This window comes from Erinaceus europaeus, chromosome 11, assembly GCF_950295315.1.
Source record: "Erinaceus europaeus chromosome 11, mEriEur2.1, whole genome shotgun sequence".
In the NCBI taxonomy this organism is placed as follows: domain Eukaryota; kingdom Metazoa; phylum Chordata; class Mammalia; order Eulipotyphla; family Erinaceidae; genus Erinaceus; species Erinaceus europaeus.
Window position 1 is genome coordinate 90,828,668 of NC_080172.1, and position 20,231 is coordinate 90,848,898.

General features: G+C 41.6%; 1 protein-coding gene across 1 annotated transcript in view; it reads right to left on the minus strand.

Moving 5' to 3' along the window:
* The window catches only part of PTGER3 (prostaglandin E receptor 3), a 94,695-nt gene extending 78,737 nt beyond the window's left edge, over positions 1 to 15,958 (minus strand). The window contains exon 1 of the mRNA XM_007537985.3: positions 14,851 to 15,958. Within this exon, the coding sequence (XP_007538047.1) occupies positions 14,851 to 15,747 (897 nt within the window). The 5' untranslated portion in view covers positions 15,748 to 15,958. The remainder of the gene's footprint in view (positions 1 to 14,850) is intronic.
* Between the last annotated feature and the right edge of the window lie 4,273 nt (positions 15,959 to 20,231).

Sequence of the window (20,231 nt, forward strand, 5' to 3'; positions counted from 1 at the left end):
ATAAATAAATATTTATTTATTTATTATTTTTGGAAAAAGCCAAAAAAGTGAGATAGAAACTCTTGCAGCACTGTTTCACCAGTTGTAAAGCTTCTCTCACCCCCCCTTGCAATTGGGGACCAGAGATTCAAACTCAAGTCCTTAAGCCTGATAATATATGTACTTTACCAGATGAGCCACCACCTGGCCCCAGTACTATAATTCTGAAGATTTTTTTTTTCTCTTTAGGTAGATGGGATAAATAACCAACCACTTGTGATTTACTATTCTCATCTATTTTATTTGTTACTATTTTTTTTATTTATTATTGATTTAACATAGGATTACAACAGTATAAAAATTCATGAAGTGATCCATATTTAAAAAGAGAGAGAGAGGAGGGGGTTAGGTGCATCTAATTAAGTGCCCACAGTACTAAAACTCAAGGACCCCGAAAAGGACACTGGTCCCAGTCCGCAGCTCCCCACTTGTGGGGGGGAGGGGACGATGCTTCACAAATGGTGAAGCAGATCTGCAGGTGTCTCTTTCTCTCTCCCTCTCTTTCTCACTCCTCTCTCAATTTTTCTCTGTCCTACCCAATAAAATGGGAAAAAAATCGTGAAATAAGTTTCACACCTGTATATATGTATAAGACTCACCACAAGGGAGTGGAAGGACTGAATAATGGTTATGCAAAAGATTTTTTTTAATATTCCTTTTTTTATCATTTATTTTCCCTTTTGTTGCCCTTGTTGTTTTTTATTGTTGTTGTAGTTATTATTGCTGTTGTTATTGATGTCGTTGTTAGATAGGACAGAGATAGGAGGGGAAGACAAAGAAGCGGAGAGAAAGATAGACACCTGCAGACCAGCTTCACCTCCTGTGAAGTGAGTCTCCTGCAGGTATGCAAAATATTTTAATGCCTGAAACTCAGAAGTCCCAGATTCAGTCTGTAGTACTGTTAAGTCATAGGTAAGTAGTGGTAAAAAATAAAAACAAGACTCACCACACTCATCACCTCAGAAGCCAGGCCTTCCATCTTCTTAATCCCATAATGATCCTAGGCCCATACTCCCAGAGGGATAAAGAATAGGGAAGTTGGGAATCCCGGGGTAGCACAGCAGGTTAAGCGCAGGTGGCACAAAACACAAGGACCAGCTCAGGAATCCCGGTTCGAACCCCTGACTCCCCACCCGCAGGAGGTCGCTTCACAGGCAGTGAAGCAGGTCTGCAGGTGTCTTTCTCTCCCCCTCTCTGTCTTCCCCTCCTCTCTCCATTTCTCTCTGTCCTATCCAACAATGATGACAACAATAACTACAACAATAAAACAACAAGGGCAACAAAATGGAATAAATAAGTATTAAAAAAAAGAATAGAAAAGTTTTCAATGGGGGGGGTGGAGAACTCTGGTGGTGGGAATTGTACCCCTCTTATCCAACAGACTTGTCGTTCACTATTAAATAAAAATAAATAAAAACAACAGATGATCCAGGTACAGAGTCAGGGTATAAATAACCTACGTTAAAAAAAAAAGTCAGCTTTGTGCCCAGGGCTTAGAGCCTTGATAGAGTGATATAAGAGATAAAGGACCTTTTAAAAGGTTTTACCAGGTTCATCTCAGAAGCTGGCAGCAAACTATTTACAGCAGGACTTTGGCAGTATGACCAGATACTCATTGTTCAAAATAACCTGGTTCCTGCCTGTCTTCTGTGCATGCCCAATACCCTTTACTCATATGTCTTTAGTACTTGCAGTCAGCTTCTTTTGCTTGTGACTGAGAGTCAAGTTTAAGGAGACAAGCCTTCTGAAGTCAGGAGTTATTCCCATGGTTCCTCAAATTGATCTATGGCATCATTTAATTAGGAATAGATGTTGGAGAAAAAATTCTAAATGTTCCTAAATGCCAGTTACAGAACAAAAGCTCATACTAATAAATTTACTTCTGCTCCAGGCAAATTCCTCATCTATTCTTGGAGATAATTACCACCATTAAATAAATTAAAAAATCTGCCACTCGACATGTTGGCTGTGAGTATACCCACTGATTTATAAAGAGAAAAGTTGCCAGATTAAGATCAAACTCAGACTACAATTTACCCTTTATGGAAAAACCAAGAAAGGGCTTTTTTTTTTTTCTCTCTTCTCTGGAAAGCTACCAGTGGTGCCTATAGAGTATTTATGAGTTTTTAGAGCCTTAGACAGCCATCTCTAGGCCACTGTAAAACTCACATGAACTCAGCTGGATAATTTTCTTAGCTTAAATTCTCTAATTATAACAACAAAACACACTATTCTTCACAAATGAAGTAGATTGAGACATTACATCATGTATAACTGTTTCTTGTATCCACAAAGTAAAATAACTATAAAAATGAAAGAGGATGTGAAAAAATAGTCCACACTCAAACAGCGGTTAACAATGATGCATACACTGAAATATTGTATTACTACATAAGCAAAAATTAAAACTCCACATGCATAGCAAACATAAACCTATTTATCAAAAACTTTGGGGAAAGACTACAGAACCTGTTCAATGAGCTGCAAAGCGAGAATTTAAGTTGATTATTTAGAAGCACAATGGGACCTGGCGGTTCCAATACACAGTAAGAAGTGACAGATGGGGGCCGGGTGGTGGCACACCTCATTGAGCACACATGTTAAAATGCACAAGGACCCAGGTTCGAGCCCCCAGTCTCGACATGCAGAGGGAAAGCTTCACGACTGGTGAAGCAGTGCCGCAGGTGTTTCTCTGCCTCACACCCTCTCTACCCCTCCCTTCCCTCTAGATTTCTGACTGTCTTTATCCAATAAATAAATAAAGATAATAAATTTTTTAAATAAGTAAAACAAAGTGACAGATACAGAAAGATGACCCCTGCTTTAGCTTTTCATAGAGTCCCTTACTGATTCCTTTGGGATGAATGTTAATGATGCAATCCTCTCTCTTCTTTATTTTCCTAAAGGACCTAGTTTTAGCTTGGTCTGGATCTTCTTTGGATGGTTGTTTCCTTCCTTTTTTTTTTTTTTTATTGGAGCACTGCTCAGCAGTGGCTTATGGTGGTATGGGGATTAAACCTGGGATTTTGGAGCCTCAGCCTGATAGTCTCTTTGCATAACCACTATGCTATCTACTCCTGCCCGAGGGCCAAGATTCTTACATTAGCTTATTTTTTTTTTGTAGATATGATTTTAATTTTTTTACTTATTTTTTTTCCTTTATTGGGAATTAATATTTTACACTTTATAGTAAATACAATAGCTTGTACATGCATAACATTTCCCAGTTTTCCACATAACAATACAACCCCCATATTAGCTTATTTTTTGTAAGGATACTTTGCTCCTTTTCCCTTCATGACTATTGTGTTCATGCCTTAGTAGGGGGAAAAACAAACAAACAACAGCAGCAGCAGCAGCAAAAATAACAACAGCAAATGGACCCTAAACCTAACCTTCCCTTTTATCATATTGAGTAGATTATTTTATTAACAGGCATTTTTTTTTACTTTCCCTTTTATTGCCCTTGTTGTTTTTATTGTTGTAGTTATTACTGTTGTTGTTGTTACATAGGACAGAGAGAAATGGAGAGAGGAGGGGTAGACAGAGAAGGGGAGAGAAAGATGGACACCTGCAGACTTGCTTTACCGGCTGTGAAGCAACTGCCCTGCAGGTAGGGAGCCCAGGGCTCGAACCTAACCAGGATCCTTAAGCAGGTCTTTGCGCTTCCCACCACGTGTGCTTAACCCACTGTGCTCCCACCCAACTCCCTATTAACTGGCCTTTTTAATCAAGAAATGTTATAAGGTAAACTCTCTTTTTTACAGTCATGGAACAGAAAATTAATACAACTTGCCCAAAATGAAAAGCAAATTCCTGTTTCTAATCTTTAAGGCAATCTACCAGTGTAACTCTCCCTCCTTTATTCTTCAATCTCTCTATCTATTCACATTTTCTCTAAATTCTCAAAAATACTTTAGCAAAAAGCAGATTTGCATAACATTCCTACCACAGTTGGCTTAATTTTTCCTCTGTTTCTGCAAAAACTGTTTCCCTTGTGGGGAAGATAGCATAATAGTTATGCAAAAGACTCTCATGCCAGAGGCTCCTACCTCCTAGGTTCAATCACCCCACACCACATTAACCAGAGTTGAATAGTGCTCTGGGAGAGACCAGACCAGCTTCCCTTGATCCCACCAATTCTATGCCAAGCAACATTTCTTCCTTTCTTTTAAAACAACATTTAGGGTTGTCAAAGTAGGTCACTTTGCCATATGTGCGCATCAGGTTTGACCCCACACTCCACCACATTGGACGAAGCAGTTGTGCTATGAACTCTTTTATTCTCCTTCTCTCTGCCTCTTTGTCTCTATCTCTATCTAAAAAAGTCACCTCAAAGTAGGGAAGCCCCCAAAAGTGGTGACAAAAAGGAAAAAAAGCAACATTTAATCTATCAAGAGGATTTAACACCCAATTTGTATGCACCAAATGATGGAGCATCAAAATACATAAAGCAACTATGAACAGACCTGAGAAGAATCATCAACAGAAACCTGTAGTAGTATCAGACTCTGATACCTACTCTCACCAATGGGTAGATAAACCAGACAGAAAATTAATAAGCAAACACTAGTCTTAAAGGAAGAGTTGGAAGACCAGATAATCTCACACATCTATGGTATATAAAGAAATGAAGCAAATGAAGTCAAGTGCAAACAAATGTTTAGACAACTGACATTATCAAAGGGAGAAGACTGAAGGGGGACTAGGAAAACAATTCACTTAAACAGTGCACTGCTTTGCCATATGCATGACCCAGGTTCCAGTCCAGCCCCTGCCACATTGAAAGAAACTTTAGTGTTCCTATTCTCTCTCTGTGTGTGTCTGTCTGAAAAAGTCAGCCAGAGTAGTGAATTCCCAGAGATTACAATGAAAAAGAAAGAGAGAGAAAGGAAATGAAAGATGGAAGGAAAGGAGGAAGGAAGGGAGGGAGGGAGGGAGGGAGGGAGGGAGGGAGGAAGGAAGGAAGGAAGGAAGGAAGGAAGGAAGGAAGGAAGGAAGGAAGGAAAGAAAGGAGGCCCAGTCTCAATTGGGAAAGGCCGTCCTCTTCAACAGACCAAGCAGCTTCAGGAGGGACGCACATGGAGCGATGAGGGAGGAAGGGGACACCCGCCTAGCCAGCCAGATCAGATGAATCAGCCTTGGTAATCAATGGGGTGACAGATGCCGCAGCCAGATAGCCCTCACATCCCCAAACACTGCTTTGTTGTCCTGATAGGTTTCCATTATTTTAGTGACACATATACAAGGATGTGAGAAGTTACTCCTCATTGCTCTGTTTTGGTGGGCAAGATAAGCTGCAGTGGAGCAGATATTATATAGTAATTTACTTTAGTAAATGTAGAATGATATGCTTACATGGTGGCAATTTGTATGGTACAGCAGAAAAAAAAGAAAAAAAAAAAACTACACCAAACTCCAGGTAGAGACTTCGGATCACTCAGGAAAAGGTTAAACCATCAAACTTAGGAAGCCCAGTCCTTTCTGAAAAGAGAGAGGGGTGAGAAGAAACCAAACTTCTCTTAACTTCTCCCAATACTTGAAGCCAAAAAAAAACTAGAACAGAGTGTAGCTTTGGCTACATTCATTAGGGGAAAAAAATAAAGTAAAATCTTAAGAGGAAATTCATTGGAAAGAAAGGCAAACTTGTCATGAGACCATATGAGTGCAACTCACAGCCTGAGGATCCAAGAGGGAAGGGTGGTTCTAGAATAGAATGTTCTTTGAGGCCAGATACTCTTTGGGTCCATACACTCTGGTATTGTGGTTATTCTCTGGTGGACAACTACTAAATTTTATGGCTGGGATATGGGTGTGAATTAATGTGCTGTCTAATTATAGTTCACAAGGACAAACCTACTACAGTCTGGATAGGGACATGTTCCATCCGACCTCACAGCATCGATAATGCAGCACTGTCCTTCTGCCCAGACAAGGCCACTTTACAATAGCAGCACACGTGGCAATAAAAGCAACCACAGTCATGACTAACCAGACTGGCTACATTTGTTTATTGAAATCATTGCTTATTTACTATCTGTCTGTCTACTTTAGTGGACTCAGACTTCAAGGAAGAAGTTAACATGTCTATTTGGCTTACTATCAAGTCTACCAAATATGACAAAGATTGCACACTGCCCAACAAGGAGTGACATCCACATGGGCCAGAGTGTGAATAGTGCTCCACTCCCCAAAATATTAACAGCTTAACTGTACAACCGATGCATCAGTCTTGGTCACCAGGGTGAGCAGAGGAGCACACACACAGCACTTAATAAATACTGATTGACTAGATAGAAGAACGTGTGACCTACTCAGTCTATTTACATACACTTCTATGCTCCTTCTTAAGACATCTTTGAGTATTTTTTCCCCCAATCATCTAATAAAGTGTGTTCAACAAGGGCAATTTCATCTATCTAATATCATAGGAAGTTAGAACTGACAGGGAAGCTAGAGTTGATGACTGTTTTATCTCACTGATGAGGAAATGGGAGACCAGAAAGATAGTGACTTCCATCATGTGGTTGAAGAACCAAGACTAGAACCTGGGCCTTTTGCCCTCCAGTGCCTTATTACTTTGGTGACCCTCCCAGCATCTTTAACTACTTTTACTTCCTCCTCTTCTTTTCCTTCCTCTTCTTTTTCTTCTTCTTCTTCTCCTCCTCCTTCTTCTTCTAATTTCCTTTAACCATGACACAGTTTTTCTTCTTCTTTAAGACTCATTTTATTTATTAAGTATAAGAGAGCTTCAAATGAGGCAAACACACATATGCACACACAGAAAAAGAGAGGGAAGAGAGAAAGAGGGAGAGAGGAGGCAAGGCAGTTTACCATTATAGTGCATGCAACATCAGGGGTCAATCTAATAACTTCAGGTAAGAAAGTCCGATGCCATGTTTACAATGCACAAAGTCCCAGGGTTGAGAGCCTGGTCCCCAACTGCATGGGGAAAGCTTCACAAGTGGTGAAGCAGTGCTGCAGGTGTATCTCTTATTTCTCTCCCTCTCTACCTCCCCTTCACTCTCTATCTCTGACTGCCTCTATTCAATAAATAAGTAAAATTTAAAAATATTTTTTAAAAGAAAGTCTGATGCCATACCAGTTGAGCCATTTCCTTGGCCTGCCCCTCCCCCCATCCTTCAGGTGCCTATCAAAAATCTTGAATTAGAAAATAATATAGGGGTCAGGTGCACACTTGGTTGAGTGCACATGTTAAAAAGCAAAAGGACCTGGGTTCGAGCCCCTGGTCTCCAACTGCAAGGGGGGGACATCTTCATGAGTGGTGAAACAAGGGAGCAGGTGTCTCTCTGTCTCTCTCCTTCACTATCACCCCCTTCACTCTCAAATTCTGGCTGTCTCTATCCAGTAAAAAAAAAATAAAGGTTAAAAAATTAAATTTTTTAAAAAAGAACTTCATTTAAAAAAACAAAGAAAATAATATATAGATTGTGACTAGCCACTGAAATTTCCCACTTATAATGTTGTGTGAGATATATTAGATGGTAATTGCATGGAAAAGTAATACTTTGTGCTATTTGTGAACTGCAAATATTAATGCTATAGGTCTGACTTCAGGATCATGGAAACTCTATTGTGGGCTATGTTAATGGTGAATATTCTGTTCAGACCTAACATTTCTGATTGTCTATGGGATGCTTGGAAATCAATAATCTGACCTAGCATAGTAACTAGAAAGGATCATTTTAACTCATGTATTGAGGATAGAACACAAAAAAACAGGTCATTCATATGACATTTGTGCCCAGCAGCCACCATTTGATGGATCATTTGGTAGAATGCACATGTTATCATGCCTGAGGAGCAAGGTTCAAATCCCAGGTCACCTGGTGAGAGTGCCTGCAGGGAGGAAGCTTCACAAGCAGTGAAGCATTTCCTCATTGTCTCTCCTCTCTCTTTCTCTCTCTTTTTTAATATGTATTTATTTGGGTAGAGACAGAGAGATTTCAAGAGGGGAGTAGGGAGATAGAGAGGGAGACACCTGCAGCACTGTTTCACCACTTGTGAAGCTTTCCCTTTGTAGGTGGAGGCTGGGGGCTTGAACCCAGGTACTTGGGCACTGTAATGTGTGTGGCTCAACCAGGTGTGCCACCATCTGGCCCCTCCTCTCTACTTCTCTTTCCCTATCTGTCTCTCACTGTTTATTTAGAGGAAAGGGGAAACATGGTCATCAGGAGCCGTGGAATCATCAGGCACCTGGCCCTATTGATAATACTGGTAGCAACAGAAATATAAACAAACAAAATATATGGCATTTATTTTATCTACTTAAGGGAGCAAAAGGAGTTCATATCTGTGTAATTCTACTGTTCTCAATGTACCTTTCGCCCCTTCCAATCAAAGATAAAGACAGAGAGGGAGAAAGTGGCAAAATGGAAAGCAAAGAGACTGAGAAAAAGAGAGACACCACAGCACCTGCAGTGTACCAAGTTCCCATGTGGTACTCAGGGCCGGGATTCAGGTCCCCGTGCATGGCATAGCACCTGCTCCACCAGACAAGCCATCCCCTGGTCCCTGTGGCTTTCATTTTAAAGAAAATAAACTATCTCAGTAATATTCAATTTTGTGTGTGTGAATTTAGTTTATGTTCCAAATGGCTTAAAAGTTATTGATCTTCAAATCAATCTGCTTTTGTCTATGAACTAGAAATATTATCATGATATCTCACAATGTCAAAACTTAACCTTTAATTAAATTCTTTTTATGTTTTAAATATTTTATTGATTTATGTTTGATAGATAAAGAAAGCAAGAAGGGGGCTGTAGAGAGGAAGAGAGAGACAGAGACAAACACACAAGCAGTCCTACTTCACTTCTCATGAAGTTTCTTCCCTGAAGCTTGAACCTGGGTCCTTGTGCACTGTAACATTCACACTCTACCAAGTGCACCACCGCCTACCCCCTCCCAACTCCTACTTTAAATATGAATATTTACATATTTCATTTTTGTTTTAGAGTATTTCTCAACTCTGGCTCTTGATGATGCCTGGGGATCTCACATCAAGTCCAAGTGTATTACTACTATGCTACATTCCTGGTCCTACCATCACACAGTTTAATACGTGATTTCTTTGTGGACTATGCTGGTATAAAAAGAACAACTTAAATATCTTTTTTACTTTTTCATGTGTGGAGCAGAGAACTTACATATTCCAGGCTGACTTTCCTTCCCTCCCTCCCTCCCTCACTCCCTTTCTTCCTTCCTTCCTTTCCCTAACTTCTGTCCTTGCATCTGCTTTTTATTACCAGAAAGAGACTGAGATGGGGAAAACACTGCAGTGTCAGAGTTTCCTGTAGTGTCAAGATACTTTCGTGTCGTTTCTTGGGTTTGAACCCAGATTACAGACATAGCAAAGCACATGCTGTGCCTAGTAATCCAACTCCTGGTCTGATACTTTAATTCTTTATGAATAATAATAAGAAGTCTGTGGTCCAGGAGGTGGCGCAGTGATTCTCAAGCATGGAGGTCCCAAGTTCGATCCCCGGAAGCACATGTACCAGAGTGATGTCTGGTTCTTTCTCTCCTCCTATAATTTATCATGAATAAATAAAATCTTTTAAAAAATTAAGAAGATGAAGGAGAAGAAGGAGAAGAAGAAGGAGAAAAGGAGGAGGAGGAGGAAGAAAGGAGGAGGAAGAAGTTGTCCTTGACTGGAAAGACAGGGGCTACATTCTGGACCTGTAGCTGAAGTCTTCAGAGCATAAGCAGAGACTACTCATACAAACTTAAGGGAAAGGTGAGGAAATTCAGTGAGTATGAGATGTAGAGAGTCAACTGGAAACTGAGGTGGAGAGGATTTCAGAGTTGAGAAAATGCAGAAGAGAGACAGCAGCAGTGGGTGGGGGCCTGGTGAGGGGGTAGAAATGAGTTACAACACCTTGTAAAAAGTTATGCACATGTACTATCTATCGCCTTTCTTATTTTATTTTTTTCTGAAAAGTTATATTCTCCACCACAATTTTCCTCAGTAAACTATAACTTAACTATAACTGTGCAGCATCACTTGTCTCTTTTCTTTAGTTGTTTAGGTAAAAGGTCTGTCTGAACAGAAGAAGTTAACATTATCATCCAGTGAAACATCATAGTATTATTCCTAATATGGAAAGAATATTCCCAATCATTTTCACACAAGCTTATCTTGGTTTACATTACAATCTGTGATGTGAGCTGAGTAGGTACCTTTATTCCTATTTTATAGGAGAAAAATGATTCACAGAGATATCCAATGAATTGTCTGCAGTCACAGAATTGTTTATATAACTGGAATCAGACCTGCCTTTCTGACTTGGGTGCTTAAATATTCAGCCAATGAGCATATATTGAGTAAAGCTTGTATGACAGATAACTGTGAGTTTTTTTTTTGGAAAAGAACAATGCCCAAGACAGATACTATATCTGTCCTCAGGAGATCTAAGAGAACAAGAACAACAACAACAAAAAAGAGTTATCCAGTATGTCCAACAAAGTGTGACTCAAATCATAAAAAGTTTGGTGCTATGGATTGTGAAGGCCCATCAGGCCTAGATTTAGTCCCAGCACTACTATATGCCAGAGCTGAACAGTACCATGTGGTCTCTCATAGTCTCTTTCTCGTGTAAAAACAAATCATTTAAAAAAAATTATGAAATTTATTTTAAAATAAACTATGCATTTATTCTATAAAACAGCAATATAGGGCCAGATGGTGGCACACCTCATTGAGTGTACATGCTACTAAGCACAAAGACAGAGATTCAAGCAGCGGGTCCCCACCTGGAGAAAGAAAACTTCACAAGATGTGAAGCTGAGCTGTAGGTGTCTTTCTTTCTTTCTCTCTATCTCCTGTTCCTTTCCCAATTCCTCTCTGTTCTATCAAATAATAGTCTATTAAAAAGTGCCTTATTGCTAAAAATCATTACCACATGCATTTATCATATGTAGTATATTGGAGGCAAGTTTCCTTTTTCAAAATATGTAAGTGGAGGCCAGAGAAACAGCTGATTGGATCAGGTACCAGCATTGTCATGTGCATGATCTAGGTTTGAGCCTGGCAGCATAGGAAGGCAGTAACATAGCAAGTTTTGTTCTGTGATGTTTATTACTCTCTCCATCTCTCAATCTGAATAAGAAGAGTGGCCAGAGACATGAGATCCCATATACACAAGGCCAAGGTTCTACCAATAAATAAGACTTCAGTGATTGCTTAAGTTAGAAAAACTCACATCTTCATGGTAAACTATCTTTTTGAATTAAAGTCTCCCTCTTTTGTTTGTGGAGATGAAGCAGGGAATCTGTTGGTTCAAGATTAAAGGCAAAAGTTTCTAAGCCTGCTTCTATTCTATTAGAGGAGAAACTCTTTTTCTCAAATATAATTTTCCAGTTATTATGCTTACTGTCTTTCAGACAGCCACAATATAGGCCACATTTGACCTGTCTGCGGAAGGAATGACAGGTTTACAAAAGTACAGGGTGTACTTGGGGCTTCCTCTGAGCAACACATTATGATTATTCCTTCTTCTGGAAACTTGGCTTTCATTTCAAATAACCAGGCTTTTTGATAAGTAGAGTCATTAGGTAATAATAACATGAAAATATTGCAATGCTGAGTCAACTGGCTGATTCCAACAAACTTTGATGCTTCACAGAAACATAAGTAGTAACTAAGAATGGTAGATCATTTGTCACGGTGACAGTGTTTCTCAATGTAGCCTCAGTTCATTGTACATTGTATACTTCCTGAGGGAAAGAAAATTAAAATAAAAGAAAAAGAAAACAACTTTTACTTAAACCATAGAGTAATAGTAGAGAGGGTTTTTTGTTTTGTTTTGTTTGTGTAGTAATCACGTAATAGGAACCATAGCATTTAGTATGTTTCCTAATTATACTAGCTCTTCACTGCTAAGTTCCCCAGCAGTAACAATTTAATATTATTATAGTCTTGATAGTATTCCAAGATAAGATATATGCAAGGTTCTTTTAAAAGAAAGAGTTTAGATGATTAGGCTAGTATCCCAAGTGCAACTGAACACACACTAAAAAGGAATCTATACTTTATCCAGAATTAGAGGAAAAGAAGTGCAAGTTAAAAAGAGTGAATGCTCATTTTAAGTTTAATACATTTAAAAACAATTTGCAAAGATCTATTATTTTGGGGGGTAGATAGCATAATGTTTATGCAAAGAGACTCTCATGCCTGAGGCTCCAAAGTCCCAGGTTCAATACCCTGTACCATCATAAACCAAAACTGAGCAGTGATCTGGGGAAAAAAAAAATTAAAAGGTCTATTATTTGCATTCTTGTGATTACCCGACTTATTAAAAAAGCAGTTTTGCCTGTTTCTCTTCTTTGAAATAATTCCAACATGGTACTGTAGATCCTTTTGAAGATATCTGGAGATGTAATTCCCATCATGTGCAAAAGATAGTTATTTCCTTTATTTAAAAAAAAAATACCTATTAAGGAGACCACAAATATCTTCTCTTTGGTATGATGAGTTGTTAAATTTACTTTACCTTAAGTTTAAAGTTTTGTAGATCATTTAGACATAAAATTTAATGTCTCATGAGAACTGAATCAATAGAGTCTGATAAATTATTGCAAGCCAATACATATTATATGAGTATAGATATTAAGTGAAATTGAATAAGGCTAGTTCCAAACAAAATAGTCTTTCTCAAAAAGTCAGATTGACTATCAAGAAGTATAATTTTTCAGAAATGCTGTAAATTCTTTCTAAGTCACCATGCTCGTGGCGCTAGAGTAAAATATTTGAAGAAGAAAAAAAAAAAAAAAACTCTGTAGTCTCTCTCCTACTAAAATTAACAGTAAGTCTGGCTAACTATATTGGATAAACATTTGATAATTTGATTTACTTGTATTTTTTCTAGGATATAGGATACATAATAAAGCAAACTGAAAACATGGAGCTCAAATAATAGCTGCATGAAGTCCAGATATTCCACTTTCAATTGTAGAAGTAAATATGTCTAAAATTGGTACTGGTTTTGATAGCTCATAGTGATGATATCAGCCTGAGTTCTAACTACTGGAAGTATGACCACACAGTGACTTGTGGGCAGTTAAATCACAATGTAACTTTGTCACCACACATACTGTTTTGAAAATAAGACTTGTGTTTTAAATATACTATACTGGTTAAACACAGGTATTTTGAAAACTCTCCTTTATCAAATGCAGAGGAAAATTGGAAAGAACAAAAAACTACAATTTTATTTTAAAATATTAGTGACTTGGGAGTTGGGTGGTATCGTGGTGGGTTAAGCGCAGGTGGCACAAAATGCAAGGACCGATGTCAGGATCCCGGTTTGAGCCCCCAGGTCCCCACCTTCAGGGGAGTCACTTCACAGGGGGTGAAGCAGGTCTTCAGGTGTCTGTCTTTCTCTCTCCCTCTCTGCCTTCCCCTTCTCTCTCCATTTCTCTCTGTCCTATCCAACAATAACGATATCAATAACAACAACAATAATAACTACAACAATAAAACAACAAAGGCAACAAAAGGAAATTAATTAATTAATTAAAAATATTAGTGATTTTACAACTACTTAATGCACAACATCAGTGTACTGAACTGTACTTTAGAAAAACCTAAAAGTTATACTGTATGTTTTAGTATAGTACTTAAACAGAAAATCTACTGCTATGGTTTTTCAGATAACTGCTTAATAAATGTCCAACAGTTGGTTGTAACTATGACAGTGACACAGTCTCTCTGTAACAAAACAACCAATGCAGATTTCTTGAAGCCTAAATCACCAGCAATTAGTAAATAGCAGTTATTCACAGAAATTTCTAGCTGAAAGTAGCACAGAGGTTGAGCTTTAGAGACAGCATAATGGTTATGCAAAAAAATTTCATGTTAGAGGCTCTGAGGTCCCAGGTTCAATCCCAAGCACCACCATAAGCCTGAGTTAAGCAGTGCTCTGGTAAATAATAATAAATGCATAGATAAATAAATATAAATAAATAAAAAGTACCACAGAGTAAAAACTTGAAAGCGGGATGCAAAAGAAGCTGCTAGATATTCAGCTCATGGAAACATCTCTTGCAGACAGTTTGTCTGTGTGCTCTTGTGAGGAGCTAGGAATAGCAGAAATCCTACCTCAGTTCCCCCCAACCGTGCATATTTGCCACAAGAAGAAGTGGCTGATTCGACTGAATTACCAGGTTTTAGCGTCCCACTGATGGGATGGAGCACTATTTCAAATGACTGAGACTGACTACAGCCACAGAGTAAGTCTTCACTGTCCTGCCTCCTTGTCAAAAGGGAATTTACCAAGAAAAGGTTATCTCCAGTTGCTGCTTTGCAAGAGTAAGCGAAGGCTGGGAAGTAACAAGAGGACTCTGCCTGTCAAAGGTAGCAGCTGCAGTGCTTAAAGCTAGCCAATTCCCCCCTCCCCCTCGCAGTGGGAAAGATATTTGGAATTAGGTGAAAACTCACAGTATCAGGTTACAGATGTCACAGCCATTCTGCTTCCAATGCATCCCCAGGAAACCTATACCTTTGCATAGGTACAGAACCTCCCATCTAACCTCCTAGTGAGGAGTTAATCAAAGCTTAATGCGGTGCATGGCACTTAGCAGTGGCTCGGCAAGTAAGTTACGACTCAACTCTTAATTTGTAACCAAAGTAACTCCAGGTAGGGAGTCCTCCTGTACATAGGCTCTGTGGTTGCAAAGCACCCCGCCCCACACCCTCACCATCACCCCCAAGGTGCTGTCACTGGGTTAAGTCTCCATGGGCCATCGCTGCCGACACACACTGACACCTGCTCACATCCTGGAACTACCTACCAGCAAAGGCGACCAACAGACTGACAGCACGCACATGATTCCCATTAGCTGGATGGCCGTCTCGGTTGTGATGCGGCCCCACTGGGCGCTGGACTGGGACACTGTGGCCTTAGCCCGGCAGCGGGACACCAGAGCCTTAATAGTGGCTAGGTTGCAGGCGAAGGTGACGACCAGAGCCGACAGACCCAGGAAGGCAAAGGTGGAGGCAAAGAAGAGGTTGCCCCAGTGGTGCGGGGAACTCGTCCCATTGCCCCTTCCTCCAGTGCTAATGAAGCACCACGTCCCTGGCCACTGGATGGTGTACTGGCCCACGCCCAGTACCGGCAGCAGGGCAAAGGCCAGCACCGCCAGCCACACGCCAAGCAGCACGGTGCGGGTGGCGCGTGTCTTCATGTGGCTCGCGTACCAGTGCGGCGCCCGGATGGCCAGCGCCCTCTCCACGGCCATGGCGCTGGCGATGAGGAGCGACGAGAGCCCGAACACAGTCATCGTCAGGCCGAAGAAGGTGCACAGCCTGCCCGACGGGTCGAGCTGCTCCCAGCGCTGCTTGGACAGGTACACGACGATGACCACGGGGCTGGTGAGCAGCTGGCCCACCAGGTCGGTGAGGGCCAGCCAGCCGATGCACAGCAGGAACGACTTCTTGCGCTTATTCTCCCGGCGCCGGTAGCTCCGCGACACCAGCAGCATGGCCAGCGCGTTGCCCACGAAGCCGGTGATCATCATGGTGATGGGATAGGCGACCGACACCGAGCCGCAGTCCTCGCCGGGCCCCGGGGCGTGCGTGAGGTTGCCCCGCGCCTCGGCGGGGCGCTCCAGCTCCCACATGCTCGGGTAGGAGTGATTGAGGCGGGTGCAGAAAGGGGCGCTCCCGCCGTAGCCCCGGATCGCCTTCATGTTGGCTTCGAGGTGAGCAGCGGATGGCACCCGGAAAGTTGCAGTGGGAGCTGGCACACGGGGCGCGGGCGGCGGCGGAGGTCGGTGGCGACCAGGGCTGGGACCCGGGCCGGGCTGCCCTCCATGGTGCGGGGCGCAGCCGCCGCCTCTACCTTGTTGCTCGGGCCACGGCTACCGCAGCCGTCGGCGGGGGAAACCACTGGCTCCCAGTGGCGCTGAGCAGCCCGGCCCCTTCCACAGGAGACCCAGTGGGCGGGGCGCCTGGGGGTGTGGATTTAAGGGATGTGGGAGGAGGATGCAGAAGCAACTGGGCTCCTATCTTGACTGCTGCTTGACTGATGCCCTAGCTGGGAAAATCCTCAGGAAAATGTCCCTGCTCCTGGTCTGACGGGATGCCCAGCGGACCATCCCACCTGGCTCCGTTCCTAGTCCTCTTTCTCTGCCAGAAGCGCGCCCGTGGGCGCCTGGGGTTAAAATGTCTTTCTGGGCTTCCTGATCTAGGCAGGTTGCCCAGGCCGACCTGAGTGCCTGTCGTCCTGTTCCTCCTCCATCCACAGACTCATGCAGTACCCTTATCCTCCTCCTGAAGTTCTTCCATAACTGGTAAGTGCTGTTCACCTACTGGAGAGCAACCCAGTCAGATCAGACTCCTTTGTATGGCTGAACATGAACATTTCCCCTTTTCTGTTTTGGGACTCTGGAATGATTATGAGCAGGCTCTATCCCAGGGTCAAACTAGGAACTATAATTCTAATAGTAGCTGGAGACTTAAGGGAATAAGCACAGAGAAGCAAAATAAAACCAGTCGAATCCCAGTTATCAACAGCTACCAAAATTCCATCTTCCCTCGCCACACCTCCTCCCCTAACCCACCCACCACCACCAGAAGACATAAAACTTAGTAAGCTTGAGGCAGGTGACAGTCACCTGCATTCATATCTGAATTAGTGAAATCAACTGCTGCATGTTGTCAGCCTATGGGAACTAGAATGAGGGGGTGAGGAAAGTTCTTAAAAACTTCCAATCTGTGGTCCGGGAGGTGACACGATAAAACTTTGGACTCAAGCATGAGGTACCGAGTTCGATCCCTGGCAGCACATGTGCCAGAGTGATGTCTGGTTCTTTCTCTCTCCTCCTATCTTTCTCATAAATAAATAAAATCTTTAAAAAAAAAAAACCCAAAACTTCCAATTTACCTCCACCCCTTGTTCATACGGGTACAATTAGGAGTAAAACCTCTACTCAGAAATTGTGAAGACTTTAAAACATGGAATTAATGCCTCCAGATAATACAAATTCAGCAAAAATGGGCCTGATTACTTAGTAACTTCTTTTATTATGCTAGTATTTTGAATGTGTTCACAGCATTTTCCATTTTATTCAGAGATCCTTCAAGATCAGGTTGCTATCATGGTCATTACCACTAGTCCCCTTTTCAGGTGTGGTATGGAAAGTTCCATGAAGTTAAAGGATGTGCCCAAGTTCTTTCAGTAGTTCTCCAGCCTCCTGATTTTATTTGAAGCAGTATACTTTATATGGATATCATAAATTACCCTCAGCAGAGGAAAGTCTTGGTAAGATCAGTTATCCCCAAATCTGGGGGGGACCTGGATTTTTTGTCTCTTCACATGCAGTAAGCAAAAAGATGAAAATTTTGAATTATGTTTAACACATATTACAATGACAAGGATCAAGATTCAGACCCCCATCCAAACCTGCAAGGACAGAAGCTTCATGAACTGTGAAATGGTGCTACAAGTGTTCCTGTCTCTCCCCACTCTATTCAAAATAAAATTATACAAAGCATTTGTTAAAAAAAAAAAAAAGTAAATAGGTGGGGGAGACAATATAATGGTTATGCAAACAAACCCTAATGCCTGAGGCTCCATAGTTCCAGGTTTAATCCTCCATACCACCATAAGTCAGAGCTGAGCAGTGTTCTGGACTCAAGCATGAGGTACTGAGTTCGATCCCTGGCAGCACATGTGCCAGAGTGATGTCTGGTTCTTTCTTTCTTCTGGACATCATTGCAAGGCTGACTAGCTCCTCATGGGGTGCAAGCGCTTCCACACTATGATCATCATCTCTGGCATTATGCTATTCCACTGCAGAATACTGTGCCCCAGTATGGTTCCGTAGCCCCCATGTCCACTTGGTCGATTTCAAATTATATTCCTCCATGAGGATAATTTCTGGAACCATCCGTTCCACCCCGGTTCCATGGCTGCCAGTTCTTAGCAACATCGCCCCGCCAGATATTCGTCGGGATGCGGCATCATCTAAGTTCATTTCCCACGTCTACGCTCGACCGGACCTGCCAATATACACGGATATCTTGGCCCACCCTGTCCAACGCTTGACGTCTCGTCACCCAATCTGGTCCCCTATGCCTACAATGAACTTCTCTGTTCCAGTCTCTTGGAAACAGAGTTGGCAGTCAGCTGAGGTAAAGAACAAACACCTCATCACAGAACCCTGCAAGCATCAACCCGGCTTTGACCTAGCACGTTATGATTGGGCCCTCCTCAATTGCTATCGAACAGGCCATGGCCGGTGCGCCGCTATGTTCCATCGCTGGGGAGCCAGAGATGACCCGAACTGCCCCTGCGGCTCCAGACAGACTATGACTCACATAGTCAACAACTACCACCTCTCCAGATTCAAAGAAGGTCTCGAAACTTTACATCAGGCTCAACCTGACGCTGTTGACTGGCTACGGAAGAAGGGCAAACGCTAGAAGAAGCAGTGTTCTGGTGTTTGTGTCTCTGTCTGCATCTCTCTCAAAAATAAAATAAAATATAAAAAAGGAAATAAGCGGTATGTTATTACTTTTAAAAATTCCCAAACTAGGGCCATACGGTAAGACAACTGGTAAAGTGCACAAGTTAACTTCAATGAATCAGGATTTGAATAAATGGTCCCTACCAGCAGAGGTAAGCCTGCCTGCCTCTCTCTTTCTCTTTCATACTGGGTTTTTCTGTTTCTATCATAATAATAAAGTTCTCAACTTTTATTTCATTAATTTGAACTTAGTCTTAAAAAGTGAAAGTATGGGAGTCGGGCTGTAGCGCAGCGGGTTAAGCGCAGGTGGCGCAAAGCACAAGGACCGACATAAGGATCCCGGTTCGAACCCCGGCTCCCCACCTGCAGGGGAGTCCCTTCACAGGCGGTGAAGCAGGTCTGCAGGTGTCTGTCTTTCTCTTCTCCTGTCTTCCCCTCCTCTCTCCATTTCTCTCTGTCCTATCCAACAATGACAACAATAATAACTACAACAATAAAACAACAAGGGCAACAAAAGGGAATAAATTAAATAAATATTTTTTAAAAAAAAGTGAAAGTATTTTTCAAAACTGTTATTTTAAGTTAAATATATGATTCTATTCCTACCTATAAACTTTGTCCAGAGTATTTGGGTGAAAGTACATATAACATTTTTCAATAATAAAATCATAATTACATGTTTGTTATATACAACTTATTATAGAAAATCACATATTTAAAGAATTTATATATTTTTACCAGAGCAGTGTTCAGCTCTGGCTAATGGCAGTGTGGGGGATTGAACCTGGGACTACAGCCTCAGGAATGAGAATCTGTTTGCATAACCATTATGCTATCTAGCCTCCACCCCAAAATTTAAATTCTATAACATATGTGGCATAGAAAATAAAAGGTGCTTTTCCTCAGGCATATAAAAGTCCTCTCACAGCTTTCTCTCCCCGTCTTTCCCTCCTCTCTCCATTTCTCTCTGATCTAACAACGATGGCATCAATAACAACAATAACTACAACAACAATGAAAAACAACAAGGGCAACAAAAGGGAAAATAAATATAAAAAAATTTTTTTAAAGTTCTCTCCCATATTTATGGAGTTGTTACTTTATCATTTTATTGGGACATGGTGTACAGTAGTTCTTGACACATAGGTAAAATTTCACATCTTAAGACATTTGCAAAACACTCAACTCCAGCTTAGGTCCTTTTCCATCTCAAGATGCACCATGATGACCTCAACACCCTCCCTTCCCCCAACGCTTTCCCTACCCTCCTTCTCCACAGTCCTTCGCTTTGGTGCAGTACACCAACCCAGTCATAGTTTTACTTTGTGCTTCTCCTTTTTCTTTTTTTGACACCTGCAGACCTGCTTCACCGCCTGTGAAGCGACTCCCCAGCAGGTAGAGAGCAGGGGACTTGAACTGGGATTCTTATGCCGTTGTTGCACTTTGCTCCACGTGCGCTTAAGCGCTGTGCTACCACCCTTCTGTTTTTAAGTTTAGCCTACAAGTGAGATCACCCCATACTCATCCTTCTCTTTCTGGCTTATCTCATTTAACTCGATTTCTTCAAGCTCCACTCAAAATGAGGTTAAGGGAAAGTCATGATTAGTATTCCGTTGTGCATACATACAACTTTCTTAGCTGCTCATTTGTTGTTCTACACCTAAGCTGCTTCCAAGTTTGGGCTACTACTGAACATAAGGCAC